The sequence below is a fragment of the Chroicocephalus ridibundus genome, chromosome 3 (genome assembly GCF_963924245.1).
Source record: "Chroicocephalus ridibundus chromosome 3, bChrRid1.1, whole genome shotgun sequence".
NCBI lineage: Eukaryota > Metazoa > Chordata > Aves > Charadriiformes > Laridae > Chroicocephalus > Chroicocephalus ridibundus.
In genome coordinates, this window is record NC_086286.1 from 65,687,492 (window position 1) to 65,705,260 (window position 17,769).

At 39.8% G+C, this 17,769-nt stretch overlaps 1 protein-coding gene across 1 annotated transcript in view; it reads left to right on the plus strand.

Moving 5' to 3' along the window:
* The window catches only part of MAP3K5 (mitogen-activated protein kinase kinase kinase 5), a 106,680-nt gene that overhangs the window by 51,144 nt on the left and 37,767 nt on the right, over window positions 1–17,769 (plus strand). The window contains exons 8-11 of the mRNA XM_063329506.1: window positions 3,957–4,069; window positions 10,593–10,752; window positions 12,897–13,050; window positions 15,990–16,097. Coding sequence (XP_063185576.1) covers window positions 3,957–4,069; window positions 10,593–10,752; window positions 12,897–13,050; window positions 15,990–16,097 — 535 coding nt within the window. The remainder of the gene's footprint in view (window positions 1–3,956; window positions 4,070–10,592; window positions 10,753–12,896; window positions 13,051–15,989; window positions 16,098–17,769) is intronic.

The window sequence follows — 17,769 nt, forward strand, 5'->3', positions numbered from 1 at the left end:
CAGCATATTGTCGTCGTCATCCCCCCCTTCATAATTTTGGATTAAAAAAAAAAATTTATTTCCACTAAGGCAAAACCCATAACAAACTTTAAATATTCTGTTTTAAAAAAATATATTTTGCTAATGTCGTGAACTAATATAAAAAGAAAACAGTAGTCCTGTATACAAATACTAGGCATTATCACAGGCTAAATAGAATAAATAGAAATCACTTTTGCTGTTGTGCATCTTGCTTTTTCCTCATTCATAGTGCCTTATGAACAGATAAACTTTGAGAGTTTCAAACATAATTGAGCTAGGAACAATTATATGTACAGTAGTGGTAATTACTTCTAGGATATTTCATGTAGGCGTTTTAACAGGCTTTTAATAGATGCATCTTAGCAATCATGGTGCTCATACATTTGAGGAGGGAAGTGATTGCAGTCAGGCATTCCAGTTTGGGAAAGGCCGGCAGCTCCTGCAGCAGGGTGGGATGCTGACTGGCCAGCCCCCAAATAATCCCTGAAGTCTCTGGCAGGTAAGAGCCAACAGAGACCGCTCCGTGCTGACGTGGAACAATGTGATCTCGATGGGGTCGAGGTGGAGTTTGGCCGGAAGCTATCCCGGATGGGCCAGTTGCCTTGGGTTTGTACTTTATGCTGGATATTGATTTGGATTCTAGAGTTAGTCATACAGCAGGCTTGACGTGGCTGAAGGGTTGACTCATACCTCATCAGAAGGCTCTTGGGAAGGAGCAGAGCTACTCCAGCGCTACAGCAGGCCACAACAAGGGAAGGTGTGTGCGGGAACAATGCCTCCACGATAGCGTTACTTTATGTTGAGATAAAGGTTATTATCTCAATCTTAGAGAAATAAGGATGTAGGAGAAGTATAGTGAATTGCATAAGATAATGAGAATTTGGCAGCAGAACTGAAGAATTGGTTTTGCAACAACTAGTGATGTGATGTCAAGGTACTTGGTCTATTCCAAAAGAAAAAAAAACGCCCAAAAAAACTACCCAGATAGGCAGGCAGTGTGCTTTCCTGACAATTAAAAAGCAGAATAAAAGACATCTTTCATATAAATATGAGAGAAGAGATGAAAGATTAATTATTAACTGTCACTTTCTTGTTGCATACTGACAGTGTAAATCAGACTTACCAAAGCTATCAAGTCTTTACTCAAATCTTTTCACTGCTGCCTCCCTGATTCAGTGTCTGCACTGCAACGTTTTCCAAAATGTCAGCTTTCAATTTCTTGATGGCACTTATAATCGCATCAGCTAAGCCAACCTCTACTTTATAGGCAGACTTTTAAACCTTACTGCCTTTCTACGATCCTGCACAGGTTCCTCCAGTGATATTTGGGGCATGATGATGTACAGCAATTGCGCGATTTGAATTTAAGTCAATTCAGTCAACAGACATGACTTGTGAGTTGTTTGGGAAACCACGAGTATTTTCATCTGTTCAAAATTAATTATTACAGGTGGTGGTTTTTTATTTTTATTTTTTTGTCGGTAAATTTTTCCTGTCCAGGCTATGTGGCTATAAGGCCAGTTTAAGAACATCAGCACAGGATCACACCATGACACTTTTGAAAATGAGACTTTTGAAAATGAGACCAATGAGACTTTTGGTTGTATCAATTTAGGAGAGGTAAATAGGACTACAGAGGTCCAAGATACTAGTATTTCTTGGTGTGAATGGCAAGTGAAGATGCCTAGAAGAATGAATTTCTTCTGTCGGAAAGGGAGATTTGGAAGCAATTTGGAAAGGAAAGGCAGAACCCAGGAACAAAAATTCCCATGAAGTCCCATCTGGTCTACTTGGGGGTAGGTGGCAAGGTCCTGGCAGCAGAGGGACTGCAGGGGTGGCCTCTGACAAGAGAGAAGGAGCTGCCCTATGTCAGACACAGCCCACTCCAGCCAGCTCTGATGGCCAAAACTGAGCACATCAGCAACGCGGGTGGCACCTCTGTGGTAACATATTTAAGAAAGAGGGTTTTTTGGGGCTGTTTCACCAGTGCTTCTGCAAGCAGCAACTATTTTGCAAACTTAAGCTCATCTCCACCTCCTTTGCCTGTATGATTAGCAGTGTTTACAGCACAACTGTGCCCACCTGTTGATACGCATGAGAGATGCTTATTTTATCTTTAAATTTTGAAGGTTTATATGTATCTGTCTGAGAACTAGAGAAATTGTGATAGTCATGCCAGAAATTCAGCATTTGGGGGCAAAACAAAAAAGTGAAAGTATAGTCTCTTGTATTGGAACAAAAATACTTATTTTCAAGGTTTTTTCTTCTGTCAGTCTTTCCTCTCTCCTTTTCCTGATATTGCATGAGGATTCCAGCATGAAAGATCTCCAAACCAAAAAAGGGAATCCAGTTCTCAACATCACTGTCTCCAAACAGATTATGCCAGCCAACCGGTCTCTTCTAGCTATATATGCTTAGAATCAATTAAAGTGTTGTCCTGTTTGGTTGGCAGGTTTTTATGGGGTTTGGTTTTTTGTTGTGGGTTGATTTTGGGGTTTTTTTAAGTGAGTGAAAGTGGTTTGTATGTACTTTCATCCTTGTTTTGTTGTAACGCACAGTACAAGAGGAAAGGCAGATGATTAAAGAAAAGAATTAATTGAGTCTTCTCTGCTCATCATGCTTTTTTTAGAGGACTAAACTCTTGTCTCATGGTTAAGTTCTTTGGAGGTGCATAACTGGAGTATAGAAAGAGTATATATGTAGCAGATTGAAGAGGAGCCCGTCTTAACATAAGCAGAACTTATGTTAAAGGATTCAAAGTCCTAAATCATTAAAGCAGGAAAATCACCAAACAAAACTGAAAAACAAAATTAAAAACCAGACATATTTTTGTCCTGGTAGGATCAAAATGTTTTAGCTTTCTTACATGTCAAAGTGTGGTCTGGAAGCCAAATCCTTTGGTTTTGCACAGATTATTTTTCTTTCCTTCCTTATGTATTAATCTCACAACCTGCGTAACTTTTTTTTTATGGCGTCCATTTGTCTGTCTGGCTTTTCCCCATCCTTTTGAAAGTCATTTTAAACTCCATTTCTTTTACCGTAGTGGAGTTGTGCTGACCGAATCTGCTGTGCTCCTTAACTCACATATGGTATTCTAGTTCGCCTCCTCCTTACAGACCTGGGTGCATGTGTATGTATACATGCAACCAAACATGTGTTTATTCGGTAGAACAAGTTTAAAGCACTGCAGATCTGCTGTTGCTGTTGTCACCACAGCTGGCATTGTTAGCCTGAGGAAAGCGTGTGCTGTGTTTGTGTGAAGCCCCTTGACTTCTTTTAAGATTTAGGCTAGGTGAATACCACTGCTGTTCCTCTTGCTTGCTCACTTTGCCTTGAGGAAAATAAAGGCTGATATAGTCCTTTTTCCTGTGAGTAGACTCATAAGGACAATGTCAATGAGACACCGAGTAAAGAACAAAATTTGGAGCAGCTGAAATCGTAGCTAAATGCGAAGTATGTTCTTGTATCACTCGCTTTTGTGCTTATGCGTTTTGATGTGCTTGTATGTCACTGTAGCAGATCCACAATAGAATCTAAGGTTTCCGGTCAGTGAAAATTCATATATTTAAAAGTAAACTAATGAGTTTACTAATAATTATAGCTGTGAAACAGGACTGTTACAAGCTGATAGTAATTTTTTTTCTTTAATCTCAAAGAAAATTGGAAATCTAGTAAGATACTGTAACTTTACTGGTATGGACGAGTAGGGTCTGTGCTTGTTGTGTGAGGGGAAAGGAAATGGGAGGAGAATGTATAAATAACGGACTCCTAAAAATAACCACAAAGCATGTGTGGAAAACAGTAAAATATTTTTTGCTTCCATGGATTCTTGCTGTGTAAACAGAAGATAAGCACTTAAAGTACCTAAAAGTATAATTATGTCCCTGTTAGATCGCATTATTTAGAAAGTAAACTTGTATATTTGTTTTTTCTAGGTTCAAGAAGGCGTTTGAGTCCGAGCCAACATTACAGTCAGGAATTAATTATGCAGTACTCCTCCTGGCAGCTGGACATTGCTTTGATACTTCTTTTGAGCTGCGGAAAGTTGGTAATTATAGCTTGCAAATTCACAGTGAAATCACATTCTAGTGAAAGTATGACACCACCCACTGTCATAGGGGAAAAGTCTGATGGTTGTATATGAATGCTTTGATAGCGACCATGTGAATATTTCAGTTGGTCTCCCTCACCACCGCTGATCCCACCTGATTGTTGGGTGAGTGCTGTCATTGAAGACCTGGTTCCAGTTTCAAGGTCTTAACTGGTTACCAGAGCTCAGTGAAAACTGACAGCCCTTCTTTGCGATGGTATCATTTGTGTGAAACAGGAACACCTGAAGGGGAAATCCAGTTCCAGCTAGCATTCTTTAAAACAAACAAACAAACAAAAATCCCTGTAGAACTGGAGGGAATATGGACAAAAAGTCCATCCTAAGAGTGGGGAAAATGAACTTCTCCTGAGCTTGCGATGGGCTGAGAGAAGACTGTTTCTCTTCCGATGCCGTCTTTGAGGTTTCCCGAATGTCTATATTCATAGAATCACAGAGTGGTTTGGGTTGGAAGGGACCTTTTAAAGACCATCTAGTCCAAGCCCCCTGCTGTGGGCAGGGGCATCTTTCACTAGATCAGGTTGCTCAACCTGACCTTCAACACTTCCAACAATGGGGCATGCACAACTTCCCTGGGCAACCTGGTCCAATGCCTCACCATCCTCGTCATAAGGAATTTCTTGCTTAAGAAAGAAGAATTAAGGTGTCCATTTTGTTTGTGATTTTTTTTTTTCTGGTGGTTTTGCTGGATTTGAGGAGAGTGCAAAGTCAAGATTAGTCAGTAGTACTTTCAGGAAAGGTATGAGAGAAAGCACTGAATGTTGTAAAATGTAGTAACACGTTTGCAACTGGTGTTCTTCTCCATGGATTCGTATAATTCTTGCTTATTGTAAAGTCTTTTTTTTTTTTTTTTTTTTTTTTTTTTTTTTTATCCTTCTGTCTCCTGAGGAAGTTGTCCAGGGAGAAAGTAACAACGTTTTTCGCTCCGCGGAATGTGTCTGTAATCAGCCACAGCTCTAGTTTAGAATCTAGTCAGGTGTGCACTGCGTGTCTGTAAGTAATTTTCTGGATAGAGAAGGTTTTTGGGTGTGAAGGTCAGAATGAGATGGTTACTTTCACATAGATAATGGAAGTGAAATTGAAATTCTCTGGTGTGAATGAAGGTATTCATTTGGATGTGACAGGCTGCGTAGAGATGCCCCAACTACTGTGTTTGCCCTTCTGTGAGTGGGTGAGACTTTGCTTTTTGGGTCGGATAGAATACTGTCATCTCCTAACCTGAAATTTGAATTCTCTTGCCAGTGTAGGAGGTAAAAATCTGTGTTTTGCTTTCTACATGGCATTTGCAAATATTCACTGAGCTGGCCCAGTTTTAAATTAGATAGTTTGGCGAAGGTGGGCCATATTTATTGTGTAGTTTAATTTGAATCCTTCCGTTTTAAAGAAACTTCTCAATTGCACACACGCTGCAGCCAACTACGTTTGGACAAATTAATTGTACTGATGAAATCTGAGTGTTATTTGTAGGGATCAGATGTTTGGTATCATCTGGTGAGTTTGTCCAGTGTTGTTTTCCTTACTGTTTGTATGGAGAAGATTACAGAAATTAAGGTTCCTTGTTATTTAAGGTTCCATCCATGGCTGATGAATGATTTAGTGGAGAAATATCCAGTAGCTGTTTGGTGGAAGGTGGTGGAGTTTTGTTGAGCTGTTGGTTTGCCTCTCTCTTATGTAAACATTTACTTGGTGTATGCTGAAAACCCTTGATACAGCAACCTCCTTCTGTTATCTACTGGTGTCTGTCTTTCTTATTTTGTTATGGGAAATATTGTCAAAATACTTTACTGACTTAGCTATTTTGAAATAAGCTTTCAAATACATGTATAATAATATAGACCTATTGTGTGTCATTGGTCCTGAATTTCTTGTTGACAAGACTGTGGTCATTGTTCATAGAAACATAGAATATGAGGTTGGAAGGGCTTCCAAGGATCATCTGGCTCAACTGTTCTTGGCAAAAGCATGGTCTAGAGAAGATGGCCCAGCACCCTTTCCAGCTGAGTCTTAGAAGTGCCCAATGTTGGGGAATCCACCACTTCCCTGGGGAGATTATTCCAATGGCTGATTGTTCTCAGCGTGAAAAATTTTCCTTTTGTGTCCTTTTGTGTTCCTTTTAGAATCTCCCCTGGAGTAACTTGTACCCATTATCCTTCGTCTTTTCCATGTGACTCCTTGTAAAAAGGTATTCTCCATCTTCTTTGTAGCCCCCCTTTAAATACTGGAACGTGGTGATAAGGTCTCCCCTAAGCCTTTTTTTCTCAAGGCTGAACAAACCCAGTTCTGTCAGCCTTTCCTCATATGACAGGATTCCCAGTCCTTTGATCATCTTGGTGGCCCTTCTCTGGACCGTCTCCAGCCTGTCCACATCTTTTTTGTGTGGTGGGGACCAAAACTGAACACAGTATTCCAGATGTGGCCTGACAAGCGTGGAATAGAGTGGAGTAATGACTTCTTTATCTCTGCTGGTGATGCCCTTGTAGATGCAACCCAGTATCCTGATGGTTTTCTTTGCCACAGCAGCACAGTGTTCACTCATATTGAGCTTGAGGTTCTCCAGGTCCCTTTCCACAGAGTTGCTCCCCAGCTGGGTAGATCCCAGCCAGTGCTACACTCCTGGGTTATGTTTTCCCAGGTGCAAGACCTGACATTTTTCTTTGTACAATAAGGTTTGTCAGCTGGCTTGAGTTGTGCTAGATTCTGAGGATAATTTAGTATTTTCTTTGTCTTCGGCTAACGCTAATGTTTTAGAAAAAAAAATAAGCAAAACCACAGAGGTTGTGTGGGAAAATGTTTTGATTTTTTTTTTCCTGTCCCAAGAGTTTCTTACATGTATGTCATTCTTTTGATGTCACCTCTTGTTTAGATCTGTGTGTACAAGACCATTCATTAGCAGTAGTTAGATTTGCCCAGTGGCAGTGCTTTCAGTTTGGTGTCTACCCACGACATTATCAGTTGCACGTAGAAATTAGAGGAAGTCTGTCTTCTGGTGGGAGATGAGGAGAGAAGCGAGAGCAAACTGGTTGAAGTTCAGTCCAGGTTATATGGAAATGATATTGTCGGTTGGGAAAGGCTAAGGGAAGATATGGTCCCTAATAGCACTTCAGAGGATGCATGAGGCTGTAATTAGAAGATGCGTATCTGATTACGTTGGCAATAATGTAATAACTCCAGTAAAACTAAGAGGAAGCCCAGTATTCGGGAGAATTTTTACCAATTTGCATCAGATCAGAAAATTTGCCTTCTAAACATTCCTTCCTCTACTTGTCAGATAATAGTTCACAACTAAATGATCATGTGAAGCATTAATGAAAATCCTCCTTCTGTTTTCTGAACTGTACAAAATTGCCGAACTTTGAGACCAAAACAGAAATGCGGTGCTTTGCGTTGACAGTAATGATCTCTGCAGACTGCACAACTTTGACGCACAAAGGATCCTGCAATATGAATGGTTCTGTCAATATTTGAGCAAGGAAAGCAGTTTATTTATAAAGCCTTCATAGTAATATTTAACTGGTAATATCTACTTACTGTATCTTATGTTCTTCACAAGCTGTGGGTATATTCTTGGCATTACAAAAACAATGGCTTTTCTGGCATTAATGATTCCTCTATTTTGGCTCATTTATTTTTAAGGCAAAATATTTTTGATAAAATAACTGGAATTCAGCTGCTGCTTTTTTTTTTTCCTCCCTCTGTCAATGCCAAGTTTATAATGGAAAGAGAGAATTTCTTGACTCTGACTGGATTTTCTTATACTCTCAAAAAAACTTCTAAAGATAGTGAAATCAAAATAAACCAGAGAAGAGAAATTATACAAGGAGACCAGAAACTCAGTGAAATTCGTGAAGGTGTTCACTTTGCATGTTTGCATAGAAAGTTGTTCAGATGTTTTTTTTTTTTAATTCCTCCACCCCCCAAAAAAGATAAAACCCACTGGAAAACAAAACCAAACCAAAAAAACCCACCTCTATAAATTAGAGTTTATAGTCTTTTGAACCTATTGCTAATGTCTCCACACTGGAACTGCGTTTTTCCAACTTACCTTTTGGTGATAAGTGAGTTTGTGGGTGAGCTTTGTAGAGGAAGGTCAGCAAAGTAGAGTGAGTTTTAGCACTGAGTGACCTCGTCTTTCTCAGAAGAAATTGATGAGAGGCTGATGTTGTCTTCTCTAAGGTAATAGGATTCACTTCACAGAATACTCGGGTAAAACTTCCAGTTCATCCAGGCTAGGTAACAGTATTGATGCCCAAACTTGGTGTCCTCAGATGTCATTGCTGCTACACATTCATCCTTCCTCCCACCATCATCCTATAGCTCTCTCTTATTGCGTGAGCTGGAACTCAAAATCCTTGCTATCGCCAGTCTTACCCTCCTAACAAACACTTCTCCCTGCCACACCAGTAATCTCAGTCCCTCTCCCCATGTGTTGTACTTTTCATCAAAACCACACACTCAGTTTGTACCAGCTCTGGCTCTGTTTGCACCTCTGGAGCACTGGAGGGGTGTGATGGGTGGGTTCCTGCAGGCGCAATGAAGCAAACCCGTCAACCAGAGACCAGTGCTGCTGCTCGCTATGACAAATAGCTTGTGATAGCTTGCCGGCGGTCGCTGCAACTGTGAGTGCCATCGCCCAGTGCTCAGCAAAGACCCTCCGCAAAGCTAAATTGCTCCCTTTCCCCTTCCTCCCAGCAAAGGTATACACATTTGAAATGATCTATATATTCCTGTGATACCAATTCCTTACTTCCCTTGTGATGAGGTCACATTCAAAGCCCGTGGAAGTTCGTAGGTGTCTGTCTGCTCTTGTACGTTCCTATCATGCGCATGCGGGTATTTTAGGCATTCTAGCAGAGCCCTTCAACCTTTGAGGATATTGCTGAGTAGTGTTACTCTAGGGTCCTGGCAGAGATGAATTTTTTCTGTTTGCTGTGTTGTGTGGATAACAGGTAGGTTTTGGTTTCTAGAACCCCACGGAAGTTGAACACGTTAAACACAAATTCCCTCTTTCTGTCCTACATCGACAAGCGTAGGTGTACATCCTCAAGCAATCCTCTTGACAATGTGTGTGTAGATAGCACCTTGGCTTTAAGCCTTTAAGCCTTGCGGAGGTGATATACGTAGAGACGGTCACCACTGTACGTTGTGAAGTTGCTGGAGGTGATGTACACTGCATCATGTTTCAGGTAGAGCTGAGATATTTTGTGAAACCTGTTGCATTTTTTTCTCTTTGGGAATAACTAAACAAACTTTTTTCCCAAGAAGCAAACAAATGATCATATGATTTGGTATGATTTAAGTATTATTTGGTTCTGTATGTTGCTCAAGCATGACAATTTCTTGTTAGCAAGAGAGCACAAAGTGTGAAATATAGATGTGTAACAGGCTATAGACGACTTGGATACTATTTCACATTTTAAAAACTATTGTTGGTGATATAAAAATGTGAACAACATGAGAAAACAAGATGAATTTTGTAGGCTGAAGTGTGGCTAATGTAATGATATCTGTTTTGATAAGATTTATTGCTGCTTCCAGCATGCCGTTTAGTCTGCCAGCTACTTAAGGAAGGTTAAGGAAAAATGAAGATCAACAGTTGCATTGAAATTTCTTGCGAATACTCAGCCTTAATATCAAGGACAATGGAAGGTGATGTGGGAGGGAAACTGTCATGGTGGAGTAGTGTGGGAAAAGTGAATAAAAGACTATGCTGTGAAGAGGCTTGTCTTCAAGGCTGCAAATGGTTTTATTTGTGGGGGATGGTGTAGCATATCTCATGTTAGCTATAAATATGTAGCAGCTAATACAAACTAAAAATCATCCTGAAGGCCACAGGGAAACTTGTCATTCTCAGAAAACTTAGCAAGTCAAAATAAAACCTGAGGCTCTCCATAGCCTTGAGTTGCTGAGGGACTTATGAATATTAATAGATGTCTTTCATTGGGGTAGGACTTGCGGCTTGTTAAAAGAACATCACTGCTGGAAGAAGCCCAGTGGATCATCTGTTCCTTCTGCATGGGACCTTGTCTATAAAGGTAAGTTTGGGGCTTGGGGCTCGTAAATCAAAAAACACAAAGCAGAAAAAAACATAATAGGTGCCTTACTCAGCATCTGTTAAGTTTTTACAGCTATGTTGTGTAGCCTAAGGCCCCAATTTACCTTTACAGATGAGGTCCATGCAAGAACGTAGGTAATCTGACTGTGGCCTTGTCCTGACAGCGATGTCTTAAAGTTCCTTTCTTGAGAAGCCTTTAGGAAGAGGGGGAGGGGAAAAAAAAAACTGGTACCACTTAGGGTGTTTGGAAAGCCTATAACATTAACTGGTAAGTATGATTTCTATCTTACTTTATTGACATGGAGAGGCTACAGTAATTTAAGCAATTAATAGATTTCAACTCAGGGAAATGGTTATTTTTGTAAAACTGCATTAATACATTTCTGTGACCTATTATTCTTTTTACTACAGGAGTAAAGATCAGCAGCCTGCTTGGTAAAAAGGGGAGCTTGGAGAAACTGCAGAGCTATTGGGAAGTGGGATCTTTCTTGGGGGCCAGTATGTTGGCTAATGACCATATAAGAGTGATCCAGGCTTCAGAAAAGCTGTTTAAGCTAAAGGCACCAGCATGGTAAGGTGATAAACGAGATCATGTACATTGTTTTGTATTAAAATATTGGAATCCTTCAGCTTTCACGTTTGGCGTCGTATTTAGCTGACAGGAGATTGGTTTTGGATTTTTAACAGATTTTGTTGTCTGTGCATTGTTTTACTGCACTTTTACCCAGACAAGTGACTCTCTTCCCCTTTTGCCCTTATTCAGGAATAGATTTGATGTGGGTCTTTAGGTTGATGTCTGAGAAGAGCAGATTCACTGTTGGCTCCAGGCTCTTCTGGAGGGCAAGGGGGAAAGGAGGAGTTGCTTGGAGGCACCGTACTTCAGCGCTTACATTGCTGAAGAGAAGCAGTAGTGGCATGTGGGTTTAGTTGCAACTGCCTGAATTTTTTGGGGAGTGCAGACAGCTTGGCTGGAGAGGCATGGATGTACCTTGGAATACTGTGATGGTTATTGCATACACCAGCTGGTTTAGGAGCCTGGATGCGAACGAGCTGTATGGTGCAAGTTCCATCTCATCAGGATTGAGAAGAAGGCAGATTAAAGTCCAATTAGCAGAAAGGTTGTAAATCTAGGGTTGAAGACAACCCTGTAAATGCAGCATCTGTATGCAAAGGCCAAGAGATGTGTCCTCTGACAGCAGGCTCCCGGCACCTATATCCTGCTTTGGATATAGGTAGAAAGTAAGGACCAGTCACCTACTCATCAAGGGCTGGGATCCTGTTAGCTGGGGTGAGCCAAGACCCCTTTCTGACTAAAAAAGTTGTCACTCTACCAACTGAAAGAGTGCATATGTCACAGCCTATGTATTTTTGTTTTTATAAAAGCTAGAAAGTGTCTCTAAAAGCTGAGATACATGTATGTATGTGGGCTAAAATATGGAAGTGCTAAACTCCTATATCGAATATAGAAAGCTGTCCAAATTAAGAACTCTGATTTTCTGACCAAATATTTTATAAGTGCTGTTAGCAGTGTATTTATCTGCAAGGTTTTCCATTTTTACTATGTGCATATCTTACTGAGAAGCTGGGTAGCATTCTCTGGAAGTCTCCTGGTAGAGTTTTCTGGAGTTTATGAATGCCTGGTTGTCAGGATTTTATGTCCCGGTGCCTTTAGGGTTTAAGGCTGTGGATTAAACTCTGCAAATACAGCGTGTTCATTTGTGCTCCAGGAAGGATTTCTCCTGTGAGCAGTTCCTTCCCAGTCTATTGCCTGTTGTTCAGCAAAGCCCACTTGGTGCAAAGGGGAGTAGATGCAGTACCTTAAGCCAGATATCCCCATGGCCTAAGAAGGATGATTGGAAAATGCACAGCTGTGCAGCTGCTCCCAAAAGGCCCTCTGAGTTTACATTATGCCTTCTTGTCATAAGCCTGGAAATAAAGCTTCTGTGAATAGTCTGAATAGTCTAATGGTGGTACCTGTGATAAATCCTCTTTAAGCATGTATATCTCATTGCTACAGTATTAATAAAAGTCGCAAAAGACTATGTTTACAACTTTTTGTCAGAAATGCCAAGAGAAAGCTATATTTTGTGAGGAGCCCCATGAATCAGCCCCAGAAAGTAGAACAGTGGAGAGAGGGACGAGCCGTGGTTAGGGGAGACATTCGGCACTTCTCTTGTCCTTCCCTAGCAGTGCCAAAAGGCCGCTTAGCGTAGCTGTTCTCCTCTTTCTAGGACAATCAATTCCACAAGCGTCATGTTTTAAAAATCTGTGTTAAACAATTGCCCGTGCGGATACAATACAGAAGACAGAACAGTGTAGAAAGTTAAACTAGTGGACTCTTCACCTGGGTTTTTATTTGAGGGTGGTCGCCACTGAAACAAGTTTGACGTGGTTTCAGTTCGATCCATAGGTAGAGGATTTAGCTATTTCATGACGCTTTCATGGTTTAGGATAGGAGACAGGATATGGGATCAGGAATATATGCAGGAAGGAGTGTCCTAGCGCTCATTTATATTTCAGGTTACTAATATACCAGCTACGCTTCCAGTTCTAAATGGGGAATTGCTATTACTAAAAGCAATCCTAGAGAACCAAAATCTTACCGGCTGCCCTCGTGTTGCAATGGTGAATGCTTCAGTTGTGATTAAAGGTAGAGATGTTATTACTTACAAACTGTATTAAATTTACTATCTGTGTATGCTTGGATGATCACAGGTACCTGAAGTCTATTGTAGAGACTATTTTGATATATCAGCATTTTAAGAAACTGACTCCAGAACAACATACGGCCAAACAGGAACTTGTGGACTTCTGGATGGACTTTCTTGTTGAAGCCACAAAGACAGATGTGTCTGTTGTTCGATTTCCAGTAAGTGGTTGTTTTGTCATTCGGGTGGTTTTTGTTGTTCGGTGGAGGTTGTTTTTTTTTCCCCAATAAATCGTGACACGAAGGAAATGAACACAAAACACTGCTTGTTTTTAGGTTGCCAGACAATAAACTGCTTGTCCGGAAGAAATTTATTTATCCTCCGTATTAGGTTGGTTTTAATTGACTGCATATGTCTACAATGGGGTTGCACAGTGCGTTCCACGTGAAAGTAATGAGGAAAAAAGTCAAGACAGAACTTTGCTATTTAGCGTTTGCCACCAAACTACTAAGTATATGAAGTATACAAAGTATACTTCTAAAGCAAACCTTTGCCTTGTAGTCCAGGCTATACTATACTAACTATATTCTGTTTTGAAGAAAATAGACATAATTTCAGTCTCTTTCTAGCTCAGCAGTCTTTACATACCCTACTGCCAATTACGCCTGTGCTCTGTTAGAGGTTAAAAATCAGCCCAAGCAGTCAGAAATCTATTGTGCCAGCTACTAGACAATGTATTTCAACAACATTGCGCTATAAGCATAGATATACTTTTCTGATTTGTTCCACAAATACTTTGCTGAAATTTGTTTCTAGATACTCTGGTGTTGTACAGTGTCCTGAAAGTATAGTGTCAAAAGATCTTTGTTCCCTGTATATATTAACTATACGTGTATGGGAAATAATGTCTTGGCTATTCCTTTTAGCTAACCATTATTTTGTTTTAAATAGCAGTTGCTATTGTCTCCCAGATACTTGAAGTGCGTACTGGCTGTTTTGTACGGTTCTTTTGGCTTCCGTGCGTGGATGGGATAATAAACCGTAAGGAAGACTCTCGTGTTGAACAGCAACAGCTTGAGGCAGTAAAATGAAAGCAACATGAGACTCCCTAGAGAGTCTGGTTCTCCTTCTCTGAGGAGAATTGGCGTAAACTTTTGCAGGGAAGCAAAAAATATTTTGAATCCTCTGGGTTTTTTTAAAAGACAAGGCCATGTTCTTTTTGGATGATGAAATGGCACAGTTAGATACTTAAAGTAGGCTCTGACTTATAAAACTTTCCAAGTCAAATGAGTTGGATTTTTATTAAGAGACAAACTGAAACTGATCGTTGCGATAGTATGAGCCAAAAGATAAACTCAGTAACCACATAGTTTGATTGTGTTGTACAGGAAACTGTTCTGGTGTTGCAGACAGACAGACATGATCTCTCATAATACAAAAATGCCATTTGTGCCTGTTCAGAACGAAAATCCCACCTTTCAGCAAGGCAACAAAATGAAACATAGTAACTTCCTTTTCACTCCCTTCTTCCAGATTCTTGCAAATAATTTAATCCAAAATAAGTTATTTTCAGATTTCCTTATTGTGAATAAGGGGAACTTGAACTTAAGGACTTCACTGTCCATCAGTACTAGCTGAGCTGTCAGTTACTCTCTTATCTCGTAGCATCAGTGTTATCATCCTTTTTTCGGCCTTCAGAGGGAAGAAATGACACAGCGTGCAGGTAACTTGCTGTAGGCTAAAGACCCTGATTTGTGAAATGGTCTTAACCAGGTTTTAGAAATTGTAAGTGTCTGGAGATGCCAAGCGACACATTTGAAGTCCCATTGGTTATCATTTACAGAGTTAAATGCCAAGGTACTTTTTTAAAATTTGGCCTTGCACTTCTTCCAGCGTATCCGTGTGCTCATTGACTCTGTAGGAGGTGACGTGGCTTAGATTCGACTCTAAGCCATGGCTCTTTCCAAGACTTTCTGCTTAAGTGTTTATGTATTTTTTTTTAAAATAGATGTAGACCAAGTTGGCCTGGTCAGTCATTATTTCCTAAAGCAGTTCTGTGAACTCCAAAAATTTTCAAATGAGAAATTCTATACCTTGGATATTTTGAAGATGATGTTTGATTGGAGCTTTTATCGGAGGGGGAAGGACAGAAGAAAGGAAGGAGGTTATCAGTTTATTAACCATCTTTAACTTAGTCCTACGTTATAAATGTCTTTCAGCTAAACACTGAGGGCTAGAAATCTTCGTACACGTGCTGCAGTGGAAGAGAGTAGCTTTTTCTTGATTTAATGTCAATACTTTACATTCTGAAGAATGAGAATACCTTCAACACAGCCAATATAGATTTGGAGCTTTATACATCAGATTTTAACCACTGAAAATCTAAAATAAATAGTTCTAATGAGAAACCACACTTTTTCAAATATCCAAACTTTGTCTTTTTCCTATAAAGCATGCTGGAAACTTTAAAGATCTGGAAGTAATTCTGGCGGAACATTATTAAAGTGGCAGAGTGGCTGGCTTCATTTACTAAGTGGTTATGTTAGACTAAATCTTGCTGCATTGCATCCCATCTCTTTTACATCACGATTCTAGTTTTTGTTTCACTTATTCCAGGAAATTTTCTATAATCTTTAGCTGTCAGGCTGTTGCAGTGGTGCTTGTTGCTTTTGAGAAAATCATTTGCTCTGGTGGCTACAGTTCACAGTGGTCTAAATCAAAAGCAGTTCAGTCTAACTCTAGGTTGATGTGTTTTTCCGATTTACCCAAATGCGCTTCTACCAAAAGATGGTAAAGGTATACCATGAGTCCTGTCCACATGGGAGATGGACGTTCTTGAACGGCATTGCAAGAGAATGAATTGTGACAGAAAGATTGCAAGATCTGATAGTTGTCAGAGAAATCACTTGGAAAATTATGATATGTGCTACCAATTGACACATAATAGCATTATATAAAAAACTCAATTAAACTTGGCTTTTTTTTTTTATCTTAAGTCAGCCATACTAAACTAGCCCAGGTGCTAAAATTTTACTTTTTGTTCTGTTTCCCCTATTTTCCTGATCTAGTATGACTATAGAAATAGTTTTAACAGATTTTAATACTTTTTAAAGTTCTACATATTTTGTACTAACTCTTAATTATTTTTTTTTTCGACAAGGTTTTAATATTAGAACCAACAAAAATCTATCAGCCCTCATATCTCTCCATCAACAGTGAAGCCGAGGAGAAGACTGTATCTATCTGGCACGTGCTGCCTGATGACAAGGTATATCGTGACGTTGTCTGTAGTTGTAACTTTTTTCACAATTTAAAAGTATGCATGGTACACAAGGCATATAACACGTACACAGTTGCATCTAGTCATGGATTCTGCAAAGGAGAAAAGTGTTTTAGTAACGCACAGGAAGATGCTGTGGAGATATGTTGCCGTGCATTTTAAAAATTTTTTTATTTAATATGGCATTCTTAATTTTTTCTTTGTTTGTCCTGTTGATCAATGGATCTTTTGTCTCCATCTTTTTTTTAAAATAGCTTGCATCTTCTTTCTGGTTGTTTTAAACCAGTGTATCATATACAACAGGTCTGTTGCTTAAGATTTCATCAGTAATTTGCAATACACTGTCATCATACAAATAATGTAGCATAGAATTGCTTATACAAACAAAACTATCTTCTCCCTTGCGGTATTTCTTGTCAGTGGTGGTAAATACTCCTATGAAAGCAATTGAGACTGGTGTCTTATAATAGGAGCAAAATCAATCAAAAGCCAAAGAAGTATTTGGCAAAAAGACAGATAGATGCTCAGCAGGTCTAGAAATTGAAAAATCTGGGAAGTCCATAAGCCAAGGTGTGAGGTAGTCAGGCGTATTTGGAAAGGAGCTTAGAAAATCCAGGGATGCAAGGGGAAAGGAAAGCCTTGAATGTTGTTGCATTCTGGGACGCTCAGGAAGTAAAGTGTTGGTAAGAGTGAAGACAGGGAGGACATCGTAGAACCTCGGAGAAGGACGGGAGCATGGAAACGTGGGGGGAGTAGATGAAGCGTGAATGGAGGGTGACTCAGCTGGAGGCACAACACTGGAGATGGTGCCGTTTGTAAGAACTAGCACTGTTCGTCCTTCCGTGGCAGCATTTTGTTTGCCTGCAGGATAGGACGGTGAACGCCTCTTTTTCAGGTGATGCGTCCTTCAGCCTTTGTACCTGTAGTCTATGAAAGGAGAAACATCTTTTGCTCGCAGAATACGTGAGGCTTGTACTGCTTAGAATTTCTGTTGTGAGTTCATGAGAAAATGTAAATGGACAGTGGCTGAAATAGCATATTTAGAGGACAAGCTGAAATGTTTACCTAGACCAGTGAATTTCTGTTTATTTGTGATTTATTCTGGCTGATGTTCTTCCAAGTAGGCTCAGCTTCTGGGAATAATGTAAAAAATAAATTTATGCCATTCTTGAACAAAATGAAAATTTGTCACACAGTAAATAATGATTTACCAGTACTACAGAGTAAACCTTGCTATTGTAATGTATCTGTTCTGAAAGTATTTCTGTGTTCGGAATTTAGTCTATTTAGAAACTACTTGTACATGCATAATCCTTTGGGTTTTGTAGGCTCTTTTTTGTGCGCATGTAGTTCACCTCCAAACAATACTTTCCATTCTGTTAAGTGGCTTATCTGTAGTACAATAAGAATTTTCTGGGCTATTGAGTCCTGTTCAGCCCTGTTGCAGACACTCTTGGCCATATCATGTTTTGCATGAAGTGATCAAGCTCTGTCTGAATACTAGGGTAGGTTTTACAGTTGACGGTTTCAGTGTGAATGTTTGTTGCCATTTCGTACTCATTTGTTCTTTTGCTAACACAGTGTTTATGTTAAGTGGTTCCTTTCTGATGTTTACCTTACAATATTTTTAAGGAGAATCCTAATATCTCTTAGTATTAGG